Below are 20,591 nucleotides of genomic sequence, written 5' to 3' on the forward strand. Positions count from 1 at the left end.
TAGCATTCAATGTCCATCTAGTTGCTAATGTAAAGAAATAGTATCGTACTTCATGCATAGTATGTCTAGACCTACATATGTAAAAATTAAAGAGTAATACAAATTGTTTACTATTTTTTAAATGTTCGTAAGCTACCATGGGCAATTGTTGTGAATACCATGCTCATTTTTTTAGTACTTTTGGAACCATGAATTGAAATAGGAAGAAAAGCAAGAAAATAGACACGAGGTAGTAGGCAAGACTCTATTGCTTTATGCTATTGGAGTGGAAGAATTTGACAAATTAAATAATTTCTCTTTGTGCTTACCTAAGCACTTCTGCAGTTCGAATTCTACCTGCGCTTCAAAGCGGTCCACAAACTTTGTAGGTTATAGGTCATGCTGTGCTAGCACTGGGTCCTGAGTGATAGAGAGGCTCGTGTGTTCATCGGTGCCATTATGCAAAATGATTCTGCATGTTAGTTAAACCTGTAAAAGCTTTTGCCATAGAATCTTTATGACATTCACAATGGAGTGATATTACTAACAAATAAATAATGATCATTATGAATGTAGTCTCCATTACCCTGGTTAGTGATTGGTCCATTTCTAATAACTCTTAATCTCCCATACACAGTTCTGTTTGAGGAGAATAAAAAATGATTGCCAGTTTATATCCATATTTGGGAAATACTGAATTAAACAACGTTAAGCAGATTTCTTTACTGCAGGATTATCAGAACTTTTAATATGCTAATGTAATTGTTACTTTTCAAGAGGAAGATGAAGTAGGAAGTATTTCTCAAAATTATTTGACCGCCAAAACATTTTTCATGAAGTGTTATTAATATCTCACAGAACATATTTTCAGAAATCCTAAACTACCCCAGGCCATCTTCAGTAGGAGTCTCCAGGGAGAGCCATGGTAAGCAGAAACCATAAAGGCAGGACTAGAGGAGTGCTTGTAAAACCCGCTGACTTCCAGTAAACCAGAAAGAGCCTCTCTCAACAACGTATGACAGGTCCGCACTGTCGATGACATGGTTCTTGAGTGGTCAGCAGCTGGTCTCAAGTCTCTGGAATTTTGTGACTGGCCACTGTATGTACACTGTGAGTTAAACATCAGTGATGTCTGTTCATCAGGACACCTTAGCACAGGCTCCAAGTTTAATCCCTGGCATTCTGGAGTGTGTCTTTGGTTAGTCCTTTACAAGAAAGCAATACAACTCAAAGTGTGCCCTGAAGTCTCGTTTTTGAGATCTGGCCTATGACACATTTGCCCTTACCCACCAGCTAGTTCAATTACGATGTTCATCTTGTCAGTAGTTCACTTTAAGGCAGCCCTAACACCAGTTCCACTGTTCCAGATACCCACAACCAATCATTCGAGTGCTTTTCCTATCCCCCTGAACCTTTATGTGGAGCACTGTAGATGGTTCTTGAAGTAGTGCAGAGCCAGTTTGAAGTGGACCTGGTCTTTCGTGTTGGTCCGGTATGTGTTGTAGGTTTTCTCCAGGGCAACCAGCTCTGAGTCCACTGCTTTAGAATGGGGCTGGTGACCTATAATCACTTCTGGGCAAGACCCCACAAACAGGCTGCCTAGCCCATCAATAAAAAACTCTGCAACGAGAGGGGAGAGCAGGAGAAGGAACTGTGAGTTTCTGTCAGAGACCCAGATCTGAGAGAAGGGCCATGGGGAGGTTCAGCCCCATGCCGGATCCAGACCCTTAGCTCTTTGAACCTGCCAGTGAGTTGGAAGGAAATAAATAAGCTCATTTCTCAGGCACAGATATGGGCACAGAATCAGAGAGACACAGATGAACTTTCCAAGTGGACAGAACTATGGACCCCAGGACTAGGGAAATGAGAGGGGAAAGAGAGAGGACAGTTAACCAATTGCAGTTAAATGGGAAAAGATTTCTGGAAAGAGAATATGAAGCAGGGTGGGGAAAGAGGGAAGAGATAGAGGCGTAGGGAGAGGAAAGGGAAGCGTGTCTCAGAGTCAGTTTATGGAAGGTACGGAAGTCAAAGAGAGGACGAATTAGGAGGCGAGACCATGAGCTCCCTAGTTTGGGGTGTAAAAGGAAACCCACTGTTGATGGGCAAGAGACCATGATCAGTGGGGCATGGCCCTTAGAAAGAACAAACTTTTAAGATTAATTCACAGCCCAGCTCCCTTCCTCACTCTTCCAACCTCACCTGAGTGAGCCACTCGTTGCAGGCGGGGATCAAAGCCAACTCTTTGGAGTCGCTCGGTGTGGGCCAGAAAGAAGTTGACAACACCACTTGTCACCACGCAGTTGGGGAAGCCGTCCATGGGCCGGAAAGATCCTGGTCTCCGGTGAATACAAGCCCCATTCTTACTCTGTTCCAGCAACAGCTTAAACTGGAACACGTTTCCAAGCACACTGCCACCTACCTACCCAGTGGGCAGAGAAATCCACATTAGAGAACACAGACTCAATATTCTCTTGCCTCTTCCAGGAAGACTTTCTGGACTGCACCTCAGTTACAGTATGAATTATACCCTTTCTGTACCTACCCTTCAAATTATCTCTCAGTTACTCTCTTTTTGCTATTGCAGCCACAGCTTTCACCATACTTGTGCTGGGTCCTTTGGATTTTTATTTTCTGCCTACCCCAGAAAAATCTCCCTTACCACATCTAGTTCTGTTTTTTCCAGGACATCCACCAGCACCTCAATCTTGGTCTTGCTGATGAAGAGAAAGTCATCATCCACCCAGAGAACGTATTTGGTGGTGACCTGAGATATGGCCAGGTTCCTACCAGCAAACCAACCCTGTAGATGGGAATGAGGTTAGATCAGTGATTACTAGCCATGACTACATATTAGAATCACCTGAGGAGCTTTCAAAATTCCTAACACCTGGGCTGCACCCAGACCCCCCCCCCATTAAATTAGATCTATGGGGTGAGATGGAAGCATCAGGACTTTTTAAAGCCCCCATGTGAACCCACTGTTCAGTGAGGTTGAGAAGCACTGGGTTAAAGAAGTCTATGTCTCAATGGAAATCTGGAAGAAGGGACAGTGACTCTCTGGAACAAAGACAGAGACAAAGACAGGCTAGAAAGTCCTTGCCTTTATGGCCAATATGAATTAAGTCCTTTTTCACCTGACATCATTTCTGTGGCTCTCCTTCCATCTCCCCTTATGTTGCCTGGAAGATGTTGGGGGGAGCCCTCTGATATGTTTATCCATTTCCTCCTGTTTCCTTGAAGGAAGGTGTGTGTGTGTGAGAGAGAGAGAGAGAGAGAGAAAGAGAGAGTAAAAGGAGGGGAAGAGGAGATAGGAAGAGAAGGAGAAAAGGAGGAACGGAGGGGGGCAGGGAAAGAGAGATAGAGATACTCCCCAGCTTCAGTCTGGGTGGAATCATAGGGATGCAAGATTTCTGTGTTGCTGGACCCGATTTGTCAGGAATCTTAGTATGTTAGACACCTCAAGTCACTTATTAAGACCCCAATCAATTTCCACACCAAATATGAGGAAAGCCTAGATTAACCACCCCATTAATGCAGAAATTTGAAGATGACTAGATTTCTCTGTGAATTTAGAGTCAGCGGGAAGACTCAGAGGAGCATTCTCACCCCCCTCCCGCTCCAAAACCCTGCCTTTTGGGGAAAGCAGCTGAAGCAGCCCCATCCAGGAGAGGACCTGACTCTGACTTGCTTGCCCTGGGACCCAGATGTCTCCTACTCTTGGAGGAATGTACCTTCCCAAAGGGCATGGTGTAATACTCCACGTGGTTGTCATTAATTTTCAGGGGCTCCTTGCCGTCATCAGCCACAATCACGGTCAAGTCTGGGTAATACTCTCGAATACTGTGGAGCAGGACCATGAGCTTATGAGGGCGGAGGAAAGTCTTGGTAGCAATGGTCACCAGGTCTTTGAGCTTTCTCTCTGGGCGAGAAAGGGGTGGATGTCAGAGTCTGTCTTGCGGGAAACTTCACTGTCTTGACTTGTTTTGGTCTGATAGCTTCTTTATGCCACAACATTTCAGTGTTTATGGGCCTCATGACCCTAATACGTCAAACTCACCAATCCAAACCCCTTGCCATCAAGTCAATTCCAACTCCTAGTGACCCTATAGGACAGAGTAGAATTGCACCATAGGGTTTCCAAGGCTGTAATCTTTATGGAAGCAGACTGCCACATCTTTCTCCTGTGGAGTGGCTGTTGGGTTCTAACCGCCGAACTCTCAGTTAGCAGCCAAGTGCTTTAACCACTGCACCACAGGGCTCCTTCCCTAATACACAGTAGGTACTTAATAAGAGTTTGTTAGTTGAATTGGAAAATCAGTGTATTTAAGATGTACCCAACTGATTGAAATTTTAGGTCATCTCCTGGAATTCCCTTCCCTGATTCTATGACATTTTCCTCCTGTCTATTTGAACGCTTCATTTTACACCAATCTGTCAGCACTTTGCTTGCATTCTGCTTTCGTTTTAATACTAGGAGTTGAGACAGGCAGGGCTTTGTCTATCAAGGGGTTCAAACCCAAGCATCACAAGGCCCAAGAAAAGAAGAAATTTCTAAAGGACTTGAGATCTCCCCCTGCCATCACCTGTACCTCCTAGAGAGAAACCTATATGATCTTATCCCCAGGAAGACATGGTTGGAAATAGGTTTACCTGGAGATTGGAAGACCTAGATCAGATTGTCCATCTTAATGCCTGTGACTTGTATAAAAGGTTGGAGAAGGAACAACTTTTCTTTGGAGAAGACCCCATGATGAAACACCTGGAACTGCTGGTGTGTGTCTGGGATTGAGGCCCCTTTTGTGGAGCCTCACTCGATAATGGAGCCTGTGTGAAGTCTGGGTGAGTGTGTGGTCAGCTGGAGTCGACACATTCTGAAAGCCACATCTTACCTATAGTTTGTGGCTGAGTGCTCCATAACCTCACTGCAGAACTATTTTCTCAGAATGACAGAAATCAGAAGTCATTCCAGAACTCCCTTTTTAATACATGTTGCCCCATAACCACAACTTCTCCTGAGTCTGAGGGAGGGAGGGAGGGGAAAAGATGTTAGTGAAAAGAATCAAGTAAGTTGTGTTCAAGAGCATGCCAAATGAGTCCTCTCCTCCCTTTTCTTTTCTTAGGCCACTGGACAAAGGGTTTGGTTATTTTATTATAGTAAAGAGAGAACCAGGCATGAATTACCATACAACATGGTCAAGGTGGGGGACTCCTGGCTAAGTTGGTACTGGAAGTTTCTGCTTTGAGATTCTTTTCTTTTCCAAATACATACAATGACAGTTATAAAAATAAAAAGATACAGCTATGCCCCAAAATAGAATACATTTCTCTCAAGGAACAGAAATAAAAAGCAGCAAGCAGAGTTGAAGCTTTGGCTTGCTGTATTCTAGGGTCAGAAGCGGGCAAAAGAGGATGGGAGGCCGATTCAGAGGGGTAACAGGAGAGAAGTGTCTCATTGAATGTGTGGGTCCAGAGTTAGGTTTTTGCTAGAAACCATGGACTGGTGCAAGGCTGCATTCCGTACATCTTCTACCACATACTACCTTCTATGCGAGGAGTCCCCAAACAGCTATCATCCCTGCACACAGCCCTGGGTGCAAGCACAGCTGATGCCACTTCACAGTAGGACCTGTGCCAAGCCACCCTCAGGCCCAACAACCAGATCTTCAATAACTCCATGGGACAGGAACCCTGAGAGTCCAGTACAAAAGGGTAGACTCAGAATCCAAGGATACTGGGGGTAGCAGCAACTATAAAGCTGTGAGATGGGAAGCAGTCAGCTGATAGCTAGAGTAAGCAAGCGAGGAGGAGAAAAGAAAACAAACAAGCAAACAAACGTCTCTTACTTAAGATGAGTGGACTATTCCAAAACACTCAAAGAAAACTAGTATGAAAAACGACAGCCAGCAAATCTACCACGTGCAGATGAACCCACTCCAGATAGATGGAAAGTATTAGAGAAATGTGAAAATGGTTTAAAATAAGAATGCTTGAGATATTTAATTAGACACATAAAATAATTACATATGTGAAAAATATGAAATGAAAACAGGCATAAATGGAACAAGAATATTTGGATATTAAAACAACATAAAATTATTGAAAAAACAAATGTTAAGAACCAAAAGGGGGCATAACTTTAGAAGTGTTAAAAAAATTTTAAGCATAAGAGAATGCTATGAAAAACTTTATGATAAATTGGAAATTTTAGGTCAAGTGGATAATTTTATAGAAACATTTCTAAAATTGACTCAATGTACATATAGATCAATAACCATTAAAGACATGGAGTTGGTGTTTAAAAAAAAATTTCCCCTTTCTCTTGTTCCTCCTATTCACATTTCCACTCCTAGTCCCCAACTTGGACAAAAAAGAAGAAAAAGTAAAAAAGAAACAAGGACCAGATGAGTTTTAACAAACCTTCAGGGGACATATAATTCCTACCATTACAATCCATTTCAGAAAATAGTAAAAAAGAGAAAACTACCTAACTCATTTTATGAGACTTGTATAATATTGGTAACAAAACTGGGCAAGGATATTACCGGGAAAGGTAATCTCCATTTTGAATAAAGATACAAGAACAAATACTAGCAAATTTAATTCAGCTTTTAATCAAACAATGCATCACAATCAAGACGGGTTTATTCCAGAAATGCAAGGATATTTCAACAGCAAAAAATCTATCATGGTAAATTACCACATGAACCCAATTAAAGGAGAAAAATTATTTCAATAGAGGCAGATAAATTATCTGATAAAATTCAATACTCATTTATAATACAAACTCTTAGCAAAGAAATAGAAAAGAGAAAGTAGAAATAGAAAAAATTCTTAGCAATAGAAATAGAAGAAAAGAAAGAAACTTTTTTACCCTAACACATCTACCGCACTCTTAGACAGCAAACATTAATGGTGAAACATTACAATACGCTTATTAAAGTCAGGAACAAGCTAAACTGCCTACTATCACTGCTACTACTTAACACTGTTGTGGAGATGTCAGCCAATGCAGTAAGAAAAGAAAAAGAAACAAATTATAAGAATTGAAGGGAAGAGACAAAATTTATCATTATTTGTCTAAGAAAATTCTATACATTAAAAAATAATAACTATTGATAAGGGAGGCCAGCAAAGGTGCTGTTTATAAGTTCGACACTCAAAAATCACTAATATTCCTATATACCAAAAATAACCAATTACAGTAAAACCTGTGAAAGCTGGAAACTGTGTAAGGCAGAAACCTGTCAGAGAAGGAAACCTAAAATATTTTCCACTAAAATGAGTGATAGGAAACTGGTAAGACTGCACCCTGTCAAAGGTGGGAAACTTGCCAGACCTGGAAAAACAAGGCAGTCCCATCAAGTTCCAGCTCTCACAGGTTTCACTGTAAAATGTGGAAGAAATGATCCAGTTCACAATAACAATAAAAATATAAGGTACCTGAGACTAAATCCAGCGCAATTCCTTTACAAATAAAATTACAAAGGAAAAAAATTATTGAGGAAACGAAAAAGAGACCAAAACATACAGAGAGATATACAAGATTCATGGCTGGGGAATTTTCACCTTTATAAAGTTGTCACTTCATCTCTAATTAATCTATAAATTTGATGCAGTTCCAATCAAAATCGTAAGGGATTTTAGAGGATCTTGACAAGCTGATCCTAAAACTCTAATGGAAAAGTAAGAGATGAGGAAGATTTAAGAAAATTTTGCAAATGAAGTACATAGTGAGATAGGATTTGTCCCCACTAGATATCAAAATCTCTCTTAAAGCCTTGGTAATTAAAACACTATGGAATTAATCCAAGGATCCACAAACAAATTAATAGAATCTAAGAAAGCCCAAATTCAGACCCCCGCAAAATTGGGAATTTGGCACCTGACAGAAGTGGCACGATAAGCCAGGGAGGAGAAGAAGGATGGGCTATGCAATAAATGGTGTTGGGACACCCCACGTCATTATTCCACATAATTTCTTGATTAATCCATCTTCCTCCCCACCCCCCTTTGATTTGGACAGCTACATTTATCACAGTGAAACTTCAGCATGTATTGGATCTATTTCTGGATTTTCAATTTGATTTCATTGAAATATATCTATTCATGCTCCAGTGCCACTCTGTTTTTATTACAATTGCTTATTAAAATGTTATAACTCATTAGTTTTTTTCACAATAAGCACAAACCATATAATAAGTACAATTAAGCAATATTAGGGGAGTGTGTCCTAGAATTTTTTTCCCTCCAAAGCTTGTCACTTTAGGAATCATATCAGAACTGTTACTTTTATCAACTCTCCCCCTTCCATCTCTGAGATGCTCCCCTCTGAATTTCACCAATAGCTCTGCAGGGTCCCACCATGGAGCCCCAGGGACAAGGGCCTTACCTGGTCCAGGATCATATAACTTGGGGATGACAGGGTGGCGGATAGTCACTGGAAACTTCGCCACTGACGACTTAGACTCCAGAGTCACTGGAAGGAGAAAGGAGGTCAGAACCTGGGCGTCATCAAATCTGGATCACCCTTCACATTGCCCCAGGAAGCTGACTTATGGAGGAGTGAAGGTTTGGTAGGGAAAGTCTTGGCTAGAATTAGACTGAGGAGCCCAGAGAGTATATGAATCAGACTCTAATCTCATTCTAGCTACTAATTTGCTGATTTGTGGCTCCCTGGGGCAATTTGCTGAATGCCTCCTAAGCCCACATTTCTTTTCCTGGGAAAATCTGGTGTAGTGGAGTGGGCACGAGCTTCGAATCAGAGGATCTGGATTAAGTTCTGACTTTGCCATTTACTATCTGAAATAAATTGAATCAGTTGCTGCCAAATCCATTCCGGCTCATGGCGATCCATGTGTGTCAGAATAGAACTATGCTCCATAGGGTTTTCAATGGATGATTTTTTGGAAGCAGATTACCAGGACTTTCTTTCGAGGTGCCTCTGAATGAACTTGAATCACCAAACTTTCAGTTAGCAGCCAAACTGCACCACCCACCTGTTGCCACTGAGTTGAGTTTAACTCATAGCGACCCTCTAGGAGTTCTACAGAGTAGAACTGCCCCATAGGGTTCCTAAGGCTATAATCTTTATGGAAGCAGACTGCCACATCTTTCTCCCACGGAGTGGTTGATGGGTTCAAACTGCCTTTTGGTTAGCAGCCTGGTGCTTAACCACTGCACCACGAGGGCTTCTTGCTTGTACCACCCAGGGACTCCAGTATTGGGTACAACAATTGGGAAGTTAGGTGTCTGGGATTACAAACAGGAGCAAGGGGAGAATTGTAAATACAGGCAGGCTTCCTGGAGGAGGAAGACTTTGAGATGGCCTGGTGGTGTTTTCTGGCTCCCTAAGCATTTTGCAATCGAAGGACAGGATCTCACCCATGTCCACCTGGTGGTGCTGGTACACTGTGCTGGTGTAAGTCACATGTTGGAGGATGAAATTCAAAAGCACCCGGTTACTGGTTGAAATGATCAGCTGCTTCTGGCCTCTGCCCTGCACCTCATTGTCCGAAGTGTCAGCGAGGGTGTTCAGTGTCCCCAGAGAAGCTGTCAGGGTGACCTAGGAAGGGTGAGGTAGAAAGACGTTAAATGCAGGGGCTGGAAAATGTCTGTCCTTCAGAAAAGGAACATACCCAGGATGACAGCAGGAGGCAGAGCACGCAGGTGAGAGGAGAAGCATCAGACATGGTGTTCAAGGGTTGTTGCTGTCAGATGCCCTCGAGTCAGTTCCAACTCACAGCCACCCTATGTACAAAAAAACAAAACACTGCGCAGTCCTGCGCCATTCTCACAATCTTTGTTATGCTTGAGCCCATTGTTGCAGCCACTGTATCAATCCGTCTTGTTGAGGGTCTTCCTCTTTTTGACAGTCCTCTACTTTACCAAGCATGATGTCCTTCTCCAGGGACTGATTCCTTCTTATAACATGTCCAAAGTATGTGAGACAAAGTCTCACCATCCTTGTTTCTGAGGAGCATTCTGGCTGTACTTCTTCCAAGACAGATTTGTTTGTTCTTTTGGCAGTCCATGATATAGTCAATATTCTTTGCCAACACCAGTATTCAAAGGCATCAATTCTTCTTCCATCTTCCTTACTCATTGTCCAGCTTTTGCATGCATATGAGGCAATTGAAAATACCATGGCTTGGGTCAGGCGCACCTTAGTCTTCAAGGTGACATCTTTGCTTTTTAACACTTTAAAGGGGTCTTTTGCATCAGATTTGCCCACTGCAATGCATCTTTTGATTTCTTGACTGCTGCTTCCATGGGTGTTGATTGTAGATCCAAGTAAAATGAAATCCTTGACAACTTCAATCTTTTCTTCGTTTATCATGATGTTGCTTATTCAGTGTGAGGATTTTTGTTTTCTTTATGTTGCGGTGTAATCCATACTGAAGGCTGTAGTCTTTCATCTTCATCAGTAGGTGCTTCAAGTCCTCTTCACTTTCAGCAAGCAAGGCTGTGTCGTCTGCATATTGTAAATTGTTAATGAGTCTTCCTCCAATCCTGATGCAGCGTTCTTCTTCATATAGTCCAACTTCTCAGATTATGTGCTCAGCATACAGATTGAATAAGCATGGTGAAAGGATACAACCCTGACACACACCTTTCCTGATTTTCAACCACGCAGTATCCCCTTGTTCTGTTTGAATGACTGCCTCTCCATCTATGTACAGGTTCTGCATGAACACAATTAAGTGTTTTGGAATTTCCATTCTTCTCAATGTTATCCATAATGTGTTATGATCCACACAGTTGAATGACTTTGCATAGTTAATAAAACACAGGTAAACATCTTTCTGCTATTCTCTGCTTTCATACAAGATCCATCTGACATCAGCAATGATATCCCCCCTCCTATGTCCTCTTCTGAATCCTGCTTGAATTTCTGGCAGTTCCCTGTTACTGTACTGCTGCAGCCGCTTTTGAATGATCTTCAGCAAAATTTTACTTGCGTGTGATATTAATGATATTGTTCAATAATTTCTGCATTTGGTTGAATCATCTTTCTTTGGAATAAGCATAAATATGGATCTCTTCCAGTTGGTTTGCCAGGTAGCTGTCTTCCAAATTTCTTAGCACAGGCAAGTGAGAACTTCTCATGCTGCATCCCTTTGTTGAAACATCTCAATTAATATTTTAATATTCTGTCAACTCCTGGAGCCTTGTTTTTCGACAATGCCTTCAGTGCAGTTTGGACCTCTTCCTTCAATACCATCGGTTCTTGATCATATGCTACCTCCTGAAATGGTTGAACATTGACTAGTTCTTCTTGGTACAGTGACTGTGTATTCCTTCCATCTTCTTTTGATGCTTCCTGTGTCATTCAATATTATCCCTGCAGAATCCTTCAATATTGCAACTAGAGACTTGAATTTTTTCTTCAGCTCTTTCAGCTTGAGAAATGAGTGTGTTCTTCCCTTTTGGTTTTCTAACTCCAGGTCTTTGCACATGTCATTATAATACTTTATTTTGTCTCCTTGAACCACCCTTTGAAATCTTCCATTCAACTCTTTTACTTCATCATTTCTTCCGTTTGCTTCAGCTACTCGATGTTCAAAAGCAAGTTTCAGAGTCTCTTCTGACATCCATTTGGTCTTCTCTTCCTTTCCTGTCTTTGTAATGGCCTCTTGCTTTCTTCATGTATGATGTCCTTGATGTCATTCCACAACTCGTCTGGTTTTTGGCCATTAGTACTCAATGCATCAAATCTATTCTGGAAACTGTCTCTAAATTCAGGTGAGATATACTCAAGGTCGTACTTTGGCTCACATGGATTTGTTCTAATTTTCTTCAGCTTCAACTTCAAGGACGGGGCTTCTCAAACCACTATTATTCTTTGCTTGTAGGGCACCATTCTTCTAGATGTCTTCTTACTCTGCCAACTTTTCCTTTTGTCTTCTCTTTGCCCACTCCTTTTTCTCCTCTATCTAACGTCCAAATGGAGTTTTTTAGGGCTTGGTTCTGGGCACTTTTGCCTTCTTACTCCACACTTTCATGGTAGGGGATTTCATCCATTTCTAGGGCTTTAAATGCTGCGTATATGCTGATGATTTCCAAATACACCTTGTCTTAGTCATCTAGTGCTGCTGTAACAGAAATACCACAAGTGGTATGACACACCTACTACTCACTTATCAACTATCTTGTTATCTGACATTTTGCATTTACAACAATAGTGTCATGGATTGAATTATGTCCCCCCAAAAATGTGTGCATCAATTTGGCTGGGGCATGATTCCCAGTATTGTGTGGTTGTCCTCCATTTTGTGATTGTAATTTTATGTTAAAGAGGATTAGGTGCGATTGTAACGCCCTTACTAAGGTCACACCCCTGATCCAATGTAAAGGGAGTTTCCCTAGGGTGTGGCCTGCACCACCTTTTATCTTACAAGAGATAAAAGGAAAGGGAAGCCAGCAGAGAGTTGCGGATCTCATACCACCAAGAAAGCAGTGCCCAGAGCAGAGAGTGTCCTTTGGATTCAAGGTCCCTGCGCGGAGACGCTCCTAGTCTGGGAGAAGATTGATGAGAAGGCTTACAGAGAGAGAAAGCCTTCCCTTGGAGCTGACGCGCTGAATTTGGAATTTTAGCCTACTTTACTGTGAAGAAATAAATTTCTCTTTGTTAAAGCCATCCATTTGTGGTACTTCTGTTATAGCAGCACTAGATGACTAAGATAAGTAGTAAAAAATCTACTATCTGACTATTGTGCGCATTAATGACACACGTCTGGCAGTAACCCTTTCATAACCATTGGGACATATAGTACCCACCTACATTTTCCACCTCTTGGGTCCAGAAGGACATATGTGTCCCATATAATATTCTGTGATCTGATGTTGTCATCTTCCATTTTTGCATATGCCAATTTTTGCATAACAACCTGATCTGTGGAACCTAACCATGTCGATAAGTGAGGAGTGGGTGTATATGTCTTCTGCTCATCTCTTGCTGTGATCTTCCTGCCTGATTCATTGCTCTGCTAGGAAGTTTCACAATAACTCAAACTTGCTCTCTTCAAAACGGAACAACTGATTTTTCTCTATAAATTCATTTCCCTTTTCCCATGCTCTCCTCAGTTCTTGCGAATGGCACCATCATCAACTCAACTGTTCAAGCCCCCAAATGGAAGTCATCCTTGTTCTGCTGTTCCCTCGCATCTACATCCAATCTGCTAGTGAGTCCTGTCAGTTCTACCTTCAACCAGTAGCTAGAATTGGTCCACTTCTCTCTATCACTCAGCTGTGGCAGCAGTCCTCTTGGTGACCTAGTTCTTTAAGTGGTCTTGGGAGTTCTCCCTGGAATTCCAGCCATTCCCAGAGCTAGAAAAATCAGACTTCTATACACACTATTGCCACTATCCCCCAGCCTTGAATTCACATCTGATATTTAATCCAGGTAAATCCAGATAGGGGTTTCTGTCATTGTCTGAGATCAGCCGCAGTTGAAAGGATGGGCATGGGCAGTGAGCAGAGGACAGAATGCTAAAGACAAAGAGGGGCTGGGAAGGAGACTCTTACCTCATAGAGGGAGGCATCTGGTCCTTCAAACTGGAGACCTGGAGGACACAAGGAAAGAGACAAAAAAAAAAAAAAAAAACACCATCTGAGAGGATGCTATGGGCTCCTTGATCCTCTCACCCACCTGGTTACTCCTCCTCATCCTTCTAGAGTCTCTTCAAGTGTCACCTGCTATTCAGAGTGCTTACTGACACACTGCCTCTCCCCACGTTTCCATTAGATGGTCTTCCATTGTCCTTCCCAAGCCCCAGTGGTCCTAAAACCTCTGATTCCCATCCTCAGCTTCAAATGGGTGCTATGAATTCATTCTCTGTTACCGAAGGAAGGAAGCAATGAATAAATAATGAATCATCCAAAATGGCAAATCATTTAAAACTGGCTATTCAAAAACACTAGTAATTCACCCCACGTGTATTTACTTTAGAGTGTATCTTTGTTCTTACAATATGACTAATTTAAGTTCTAATTCAAATACTTACTCCCTTTGTGGCCTATAGACTACTTACTAAACTATCATCCGCTGTGAAAATGGCAAAGTAATATTTATCTCACGGGTTGTTGTAAATGTGAGGTCAGCTTAAAAGGAAGGATGGCCAGAGTGGAACTGAAGTGAGCCAGGCTCCAGTGGAGTCACTAGGAGGGTGTAGGGGGTGCAAACTGCACCAGTGACACTGTCAGAGGGGGTGACACCAAAATGACTGTTTATAAATTTTTGTGCAGTGTTTCAGCAGAAATTTATTATAAAATATCCCTATAGTTAGTTATAACAACAAAAAAATTTTTTGTAAGCCCAGCTTACATGTATCAATATGCCTACAAGGCTAAAACTCTATGCTAATTTGCTTTTTGAACCTTCTAATGTGCTCTAGTCCGAGCTGTCATTATTACCCAATTACAATGACGCTTCTAATCAAGTGGTTCCATCCACAATCGCTACAAGCACGCGCGATTGTCTTCCATCACTGTGGGTGTTATTATAGTTGCTGATTTTGTCAAATGTTTTGGTGTTTTAGCTACATTGCTGAGGTAATTAGCATGGGGGGTGACACCATGAGTTACTGTACTGGGTGACATCAACCCTGGTGACATCACTACCAGGCTCACCCAGCTTAGGGGCTGAGGCTCCTGCCCCACATCCCCCTGCCTTCTGTCCACTGTCTGGGATGGCCTGGCCACCACTCTGACACTTGCATTTCCTTTTATGTGGGTAGGGCCGTCCACAGACATCCTGCATTCCTGCCTGTCTCAGGGCATTCAAGCTCATCTTCACCCCATCTGATGTGTGAGTCTGTGTAATTTGAGTGTCTGTCTTGATCACCGGTGCTGGACCTGGACAGAGCTCAGCCTGATCCAGGAGGCATGCCAGATCCCCAGGTGTCACCACTGCCCAGACCCTCCTGGATCTTTTCCAGCCCATAGTGGGGCTGTTTGTCTCAAGATGGGATGAGCTCACAGCAGAAGAAGAGTTCACTGGATGGGCCCACAGAGTTCACCCTCTTGAAATTGGCGGGGAGACATTTGCATCTACAGGCTCATGCCTCTGGTGTCTCTCTCCTGATAATATTCTACTTCCGTTTGATATGGGGGAAAACATACAAACAAATTAGTTGCTGTCGAATGGATTACGACTCATGGTGACCCTGTGTGTGTCAGACTAGGACTACGCTCCACAGGGTTTTCATGGCTGTGATTTTTCAGGCCTTTCTTCTAGGGCACCTCTGGGTGGATTTGAAATGCCAGCCTTTCAGTTAGTAGCCAACTGCTTAACCATTTGTGCCACCCTTTGATATGGGTGGTGATGCTGAATTAGAGGGGTGTATACAACTCCATGGTGGAGAGGAGTTTCAGCTGACATAAATGTTCTTTTCAGAATGCACTTCCTGGAGACAGTCTTGCACTTTGCTGGCTCCCATTATGCTGGTTGACACCAAAAAGCCAATTATGTCCTAATATTTTTTGAGGCACACAGATTTCTGTTCTCTTCTATGTTATCTCGGAGCCTCAGGGAGGTCACAGCTACTAAGGGGTGCTGCCCAGTTGTGGACACAGTGAGGCTAACATTCAGCAAAACCGTATCAAGCTTGTTGCATTGTGCTGGATGCACAACAGGCACTCATGAATGATTGTTGCCTTCAGCTCCATCCTTTTGCCCTGAAAGAAAATGCCTAAGAAGGAATAAGAAAGCTGCCTAGGCTCTCCCAGGATGGGAATGTACCTACCTGGGATGGGAACTGTGTGCAAGGGCATCACCTCCACCCCGTGGACAGGGTACCCAAAGGGAAGGTTGGGCTGAGCCAGCAGTGGCAGTGGGCGGGGCAGCCCTTCTCTGCAAGGAAACAAACACCACGTTAGCAGCCGTTTTGGTGCCAGGCCCTGGGTAGTTCTTGAAGTGGTACAGAGCCTTGTCCTGCCAATGGGGAGAAACTGAAAGTAGATTGCCTCTGCCTCCCCTCCCTTCTCTTTCCACTTCCTTTATTCCCACTCCCTCTACTTCAACCTCTAATTCCATAAGGATACCAAGGCTGTTTACAAGAAAGTACATAAAAAGTAAAAATCAGGACCAGCAAAAAAAGAAGAGAGGGGCCAATAAACATATGAAAAGATGTTCAAAGTCATTAGTCATTAGGGAAATGCAAACCAAAACCACAATGAGAACCCAGAGAGTATGGCCCCCCCGACACAGTTTTAACTCAGTACTGAAGGTTCACCCTTCAGCCAAAGATAAGACAGACCCATAAAACAAGACTACCCGGGCACACCTGCCCAGGGGCAAGGATGAGAAGGCAAGAGGGGACAGGAAAGCTAGTAATGGGAAACCCAAGCTCAAGAAGGGGAGAGTGTTGACATGTCGCTGGGTTGGCAACCAATGTCACTAAATAATATGTGTGTTAATTGTCTAATAAAAAACTAATTTGCTCTGTAAACCTTCATCTAAAGCACAATTTAAAAAAAAAACACAATGAGAGACTACTTCACACCTACTAGGGTGATTATTATCAAATAAATGGAAAATAACTGTACTGGGGAGAATGTAGAGAAATTGGAACCCTCATTCTCTGCTAGTGGAACTGTAAAATGGTGTAGCCACTGTGGAAAACACTTCTGCAATTCCTCGAAAAGTAAAACATAGAACTATCATATGACACAGCATTTCCATTCTTAGGTATATAGACAGACTTGAAAGCAGGGACTCAAACAGATACTTGTACACCAATGTTCATTGCAGCAGTATTCACAATAGACAAAAGGTGGAAACAACCCAAGTATCCATCAACAGATGAACGGATAAACAAAATGCAGTATATCCATACAATGGAATATTATTCAGCCATAAAGAGAAATGAAGGTCTGATACATGTCACAACATGGATGAACCTTGAAAACATTATGCTGAATGAATAAGTCAGACAAAAGGACAAATATTATATTATTAAAACCTGTTGCCGTCGAGTCGATTCCGACTCATAGAGACCCTATAGACCAGAGTAGAGCTGTCCCATAGGGTTTCCAAGCAGCACCTGGTGGATTCAAACTGACGAACTTTTGGTTAGCAGCCGAACTCTTTTTTCTCCCCCTTTTTCTCTGCATCATTTTTTTCTTTCCTCCTTTTTTTTCTTTATTGTTGTACTTTAAGTTAAAGTTTACAATTCAAGTTAGTCTCTCATACAAAAATTTATACATACATTGTTATGTGACCCTAGCTGCTCTCCCTGTACTGTGACAGCACACTCCTCCTTTCCACCCCTGATTTCCTGTGTCCATTCAACCAGCTCCTGACCCTCTTTGCCTTCTCATCTCACCTCCGGACAGGAGCTGCCCATTTAGTCTCATGAATCTACTTGAGCTAAGAAGCACACTCTTTACAAGTATCATTTTATGTCCCATAGTCCAGTCTAATCTGTCTGAAGAGTTGGCCTCGGGAATGGTTTTAGTTCTGGGTTGACAGAGAGTCCAGGGGCCATGCCTTCTGGGTTTCCTCCAGTCTCAGTCAGACCATTAAGTCCATTTACTAGAATTTGAGTTCTGCACCCCACTTTTCTCCTGGTCCATCAGGGACTCTCTCTTGTGTTCCCTGTCAGGGCGGTCATTGGTGGTAGCTGGGCACCATCTAGTTCTTCTGGTCTCAGGCTGACACACTCTCTGGTTTATGTGGCCCTTTCTGTCTCTTAGGCTAATACTTTCCTTGTGTCTTCGGTGTTCTTCATTCTCCTTTACTCCAGGTGAGTTGGGACAAATTGATGCATCTTAGATGGCCACTCACTAGCTTTTAAGACGCCACTCACCAAAGCAGGATGCAGAACATTTTCTAAATAAACTTTGTTATGCCAATTGACCTAGATGGCTCCCGAAAGCTTGGTCCTCAGACCTCTGCCCCCTGATAACCTGTCCCTCGAAGTGTTTGACTGTATTCAGGAAACTTCTTAGCTTTGGTTTAGTCCACCTGTGCTGAATTCCCCTGGAGCGTGTGCTGTCCTTCCCTTCACCTAAGATAATTCTTGTCTACTACCTAGTTAGTGAATACCCCTCTCCCTCCCTCCCCACCCTCGTAACCATCAAAGAATGTTTTCTTCTGTGTTTAAACCTTTTCTTGAGTTCTCATAATAGTGATCTTATACAATATTTGTCCTTTTACAACTGACTAAATTCCCTCAGCATAATGTCTTCCAGATTCCTCCATGTTATGTTTCACGGCTTCATCATTGTTCTTTATCATTGAGTAGTATTCCACTGGATGAATATACCATAATTTGTTTATCTGTTCATCCGTTGATGGGCACCTAGGTTATTTCCATCTTTTTGCTATTGTGAACAGTGCTGCAATGAACATGGGTGTGCATATATCTATTCGTGTGACAGCTCTTATTTCTCTAGGATGTATTCCAAGGAGTGGGGATTGCTGGATCATATGGTACTTCTATTTCCAGCTTTTTAAGGAAGTGCCAAATCGATTTCCAAAGTCGTTGTACCATTTTACATTCCCACCAACAGTGTAAAAGTGTTCCAGTCTCTCCACAACCTCTCCAGCATTTATTATATTGTGGTTTTTGGCTTAATGCTAGCCTTGTTGGGGTGAGATGATATCTCATTGTAGTTTTGATCTGCATTTCTCTAATGGCTAACGATCGTGAGCATTTCCTCATGTATCTGTCAGCCACCTGAATGTCTTCTTTGGTGAAGTGCCTGTTCATATCCTTTGCCCATTTTTAAAATTGGGTTATTTGTCTTTTTGTTGTTGAGGTTTTGCGGTATCTTGAAGATTTTAGAGATCACATGCTGATCGGATTTGTTGTAGCCAAAAATCTTTTCCCAGTCTATAGGTAATCTTTTGACTCTTTTGGTGAAGTCTTTTGATGAGCATAAGTGTTTGATTTTTAGGAGCTCCCGGTTATCTGGTTTATCTTCTGGTGCTTGTGCATTGTTACTTATGGTTCGTATTGTGTTTATGCCTTGTATTAGAGCTCCTAGCATTGTCCCTATTTTTTCCTCCATGATCTTTACCATTTTCAATTTTATATTTAAGTCTTTGATCCATGTTGAGTTAGCTTTTGTGCATGGTGTGAAGTATGGGTCTTGTTTCAGTTTTTTGTATCAATGCATCTTGATTGCATGTTTGATCAATTTCAGCCTGCAGAAGTTGGTAAAAATCTTCAGTTTCTTCATCTTTGACCTTAGAGGTTGGGTGCATGAATTTGAATAATAGTATTAACTGGTCATCCTTGTAGGCGTATGGATATTATCCTATCACTGACAGCGTTGTACTTCTGGATAGATCTCGAAATGTTCTTTTTGACTATGAATGCAATGCTATTCCTTGTCAACTTGTCATTCTGGCACAGTAGACGATATGACTGTCCAATTCAACATGGTTAATACAGTCCATTTCAGCTCACTAATGCCTAGGATATTGATCTTATTGTTCTATTTTATTTTTGATGATTTCTAGTTTTCCTAGATTCATATTTCAGAATTCCACATTCCTATTATTAATGGATGTTTACAGCTGTTTCTTCTCGTTTTGAGTCGTGCCACATCAGCAGATGAAGATCTCAAAAGCTTGACTCTATCTACGTATTAAGGTCGACTCTATTTTGAGGAGGCAGCTCTTCTCCAGTTGTATTTTGAGTGCCTTCCAACCTGAGGGGCTCATCTTCCAACACTATATCACACAATGTTCTGCTGCTATTCATAAGGTTTTCACTGGCTAATTTTTTTCAGAAGTAGACCGCCAGGTCCTTCTTCCTAGTCTGTCTTAGTCTGGAAGCTCAGCTGAAGCCTGTCCACCATGGGTGACCCTGCTGGTGTTTGAAATACCAGTGGCATAGCTTCCAGCATCACAGCCACATGCAAGCCACCACAGTACTGACAGGTGTATGGGGCCTTTTAATATTAGCAGCCCTAATCAGTTCTTGCTATATCCAACCAACAATCTGGTTGATAAACCCCGAGAGTCTAACTCTGGAATTGCACATGGCAAAGAGATATGTTCTCAACAGATAAATGAATAAATAGTGTTACTGGTGATGGCTGTGAAGTCCCCTGACTATGAGGACCTGGGTGCGCTTGAGGCAGGGCCGCCACCACCACACTGATACAAACTATCTTCATTCCTTTCTTATTTTAAAATGTTTTATACATGCAAAGTATCATAATATTAATTTCTAAGGACTTTTCCCCAAGTTTTCTTCCCTTAGTATATTCCCAGGAGCCCTGACGGCACAATGGTTCAGCTCTTGGCTACTAACCAAAAGGCTGGTGGTTCAAACCCATCCAGCACCTTTGCTGGAGAAAGACCGGGAGATCTGCTTCTGTAAAGATTACAGCCTAGAAAATCCTATGGAGTAGTTCTCTTCTGTCACATGGGGTCACTGTGAGTCAAAATCAACTCTTTCGCACCTAACAACAGCAGTTTCTTTGTAAGAGTTCCTCCATGAACTCCTGCAACAGAGGAAGCTGCCACAGAACCAGGAAGGTGGGAATCAGAGCTATAGGAATCGTCCTGGTCCCTACAGTAAAACAGATTAGCACAGTGGCCACAGCAATGGACTCCATGTCACTGAGGATCTCCCTTGCCCTCGCTGGTCCTTTAC

General features: G+C 42.3%; 1 protein-coding gene across 1 annotated transcript in view; it reads right to left on the reverse strand.

Moving 5' to 3' along the window:
• Positions 1-1,247: 1,247 nt before the first annotated feature.
• Positions 1,248-20,591, reverse strand: part of B4GALNT2 (beta-1,4-N-acetyl-galactosaminyltransferase 2 (SID blood group)) — a 51,482-nt gene continuing 32,138 nt past the window's right edge. The window contains exons 6-13 of the mRNA XM_004378115.2: positions 15,723-15,829; positions 13,504-13,541; positions 9,361-9,541; positions 8,369-8,455; positions 3,711-3,898; positions 2,639-2,779; positions 2,179-2,398; positions 1,248-1,599 (exon numbers count right to left, since the gene is read on the reverse strand). Coding sequence (XP_004378172.1) covers positions 1,394-1,599; positions 2,179-2,398; positions 2,639-2,779; positions 3,711-3,898; positions 8,369-8,455; positions 9,361-9,541; positions 13,504-13,541; positions 15,723-15,829 — 1,168 coding nt within the window. The 3' untranslated portion in view covers positions 1,248-1,393. The remainder of the gene's footprint in view (positions 1,600-2,178; positions 2,399-2,638; positions 2,780-3,710; positions 3,899-8,368; positions 8,456-9,360; positions 9,542-13,503; positions 13,542-15,722; positions 15,830-20,591) is intronic.

The sequence above is a fragment of the Trichechus manatus genome, unplaced genomic scaffold (assembly GCF_000243295.1).
Source record: "Trichechus manatus latirostris isolate Lorelei unplaced genomic scaffold, TriManLat1.0 scaffold00054, whole genome shotgun sequence".
Classification (NCBI taxonomy): Eukaryota; Metazoa; Chordata; class Mammalia; order Sirenia; family Trichechidae; genus Trichechus; species Trichechus manatus.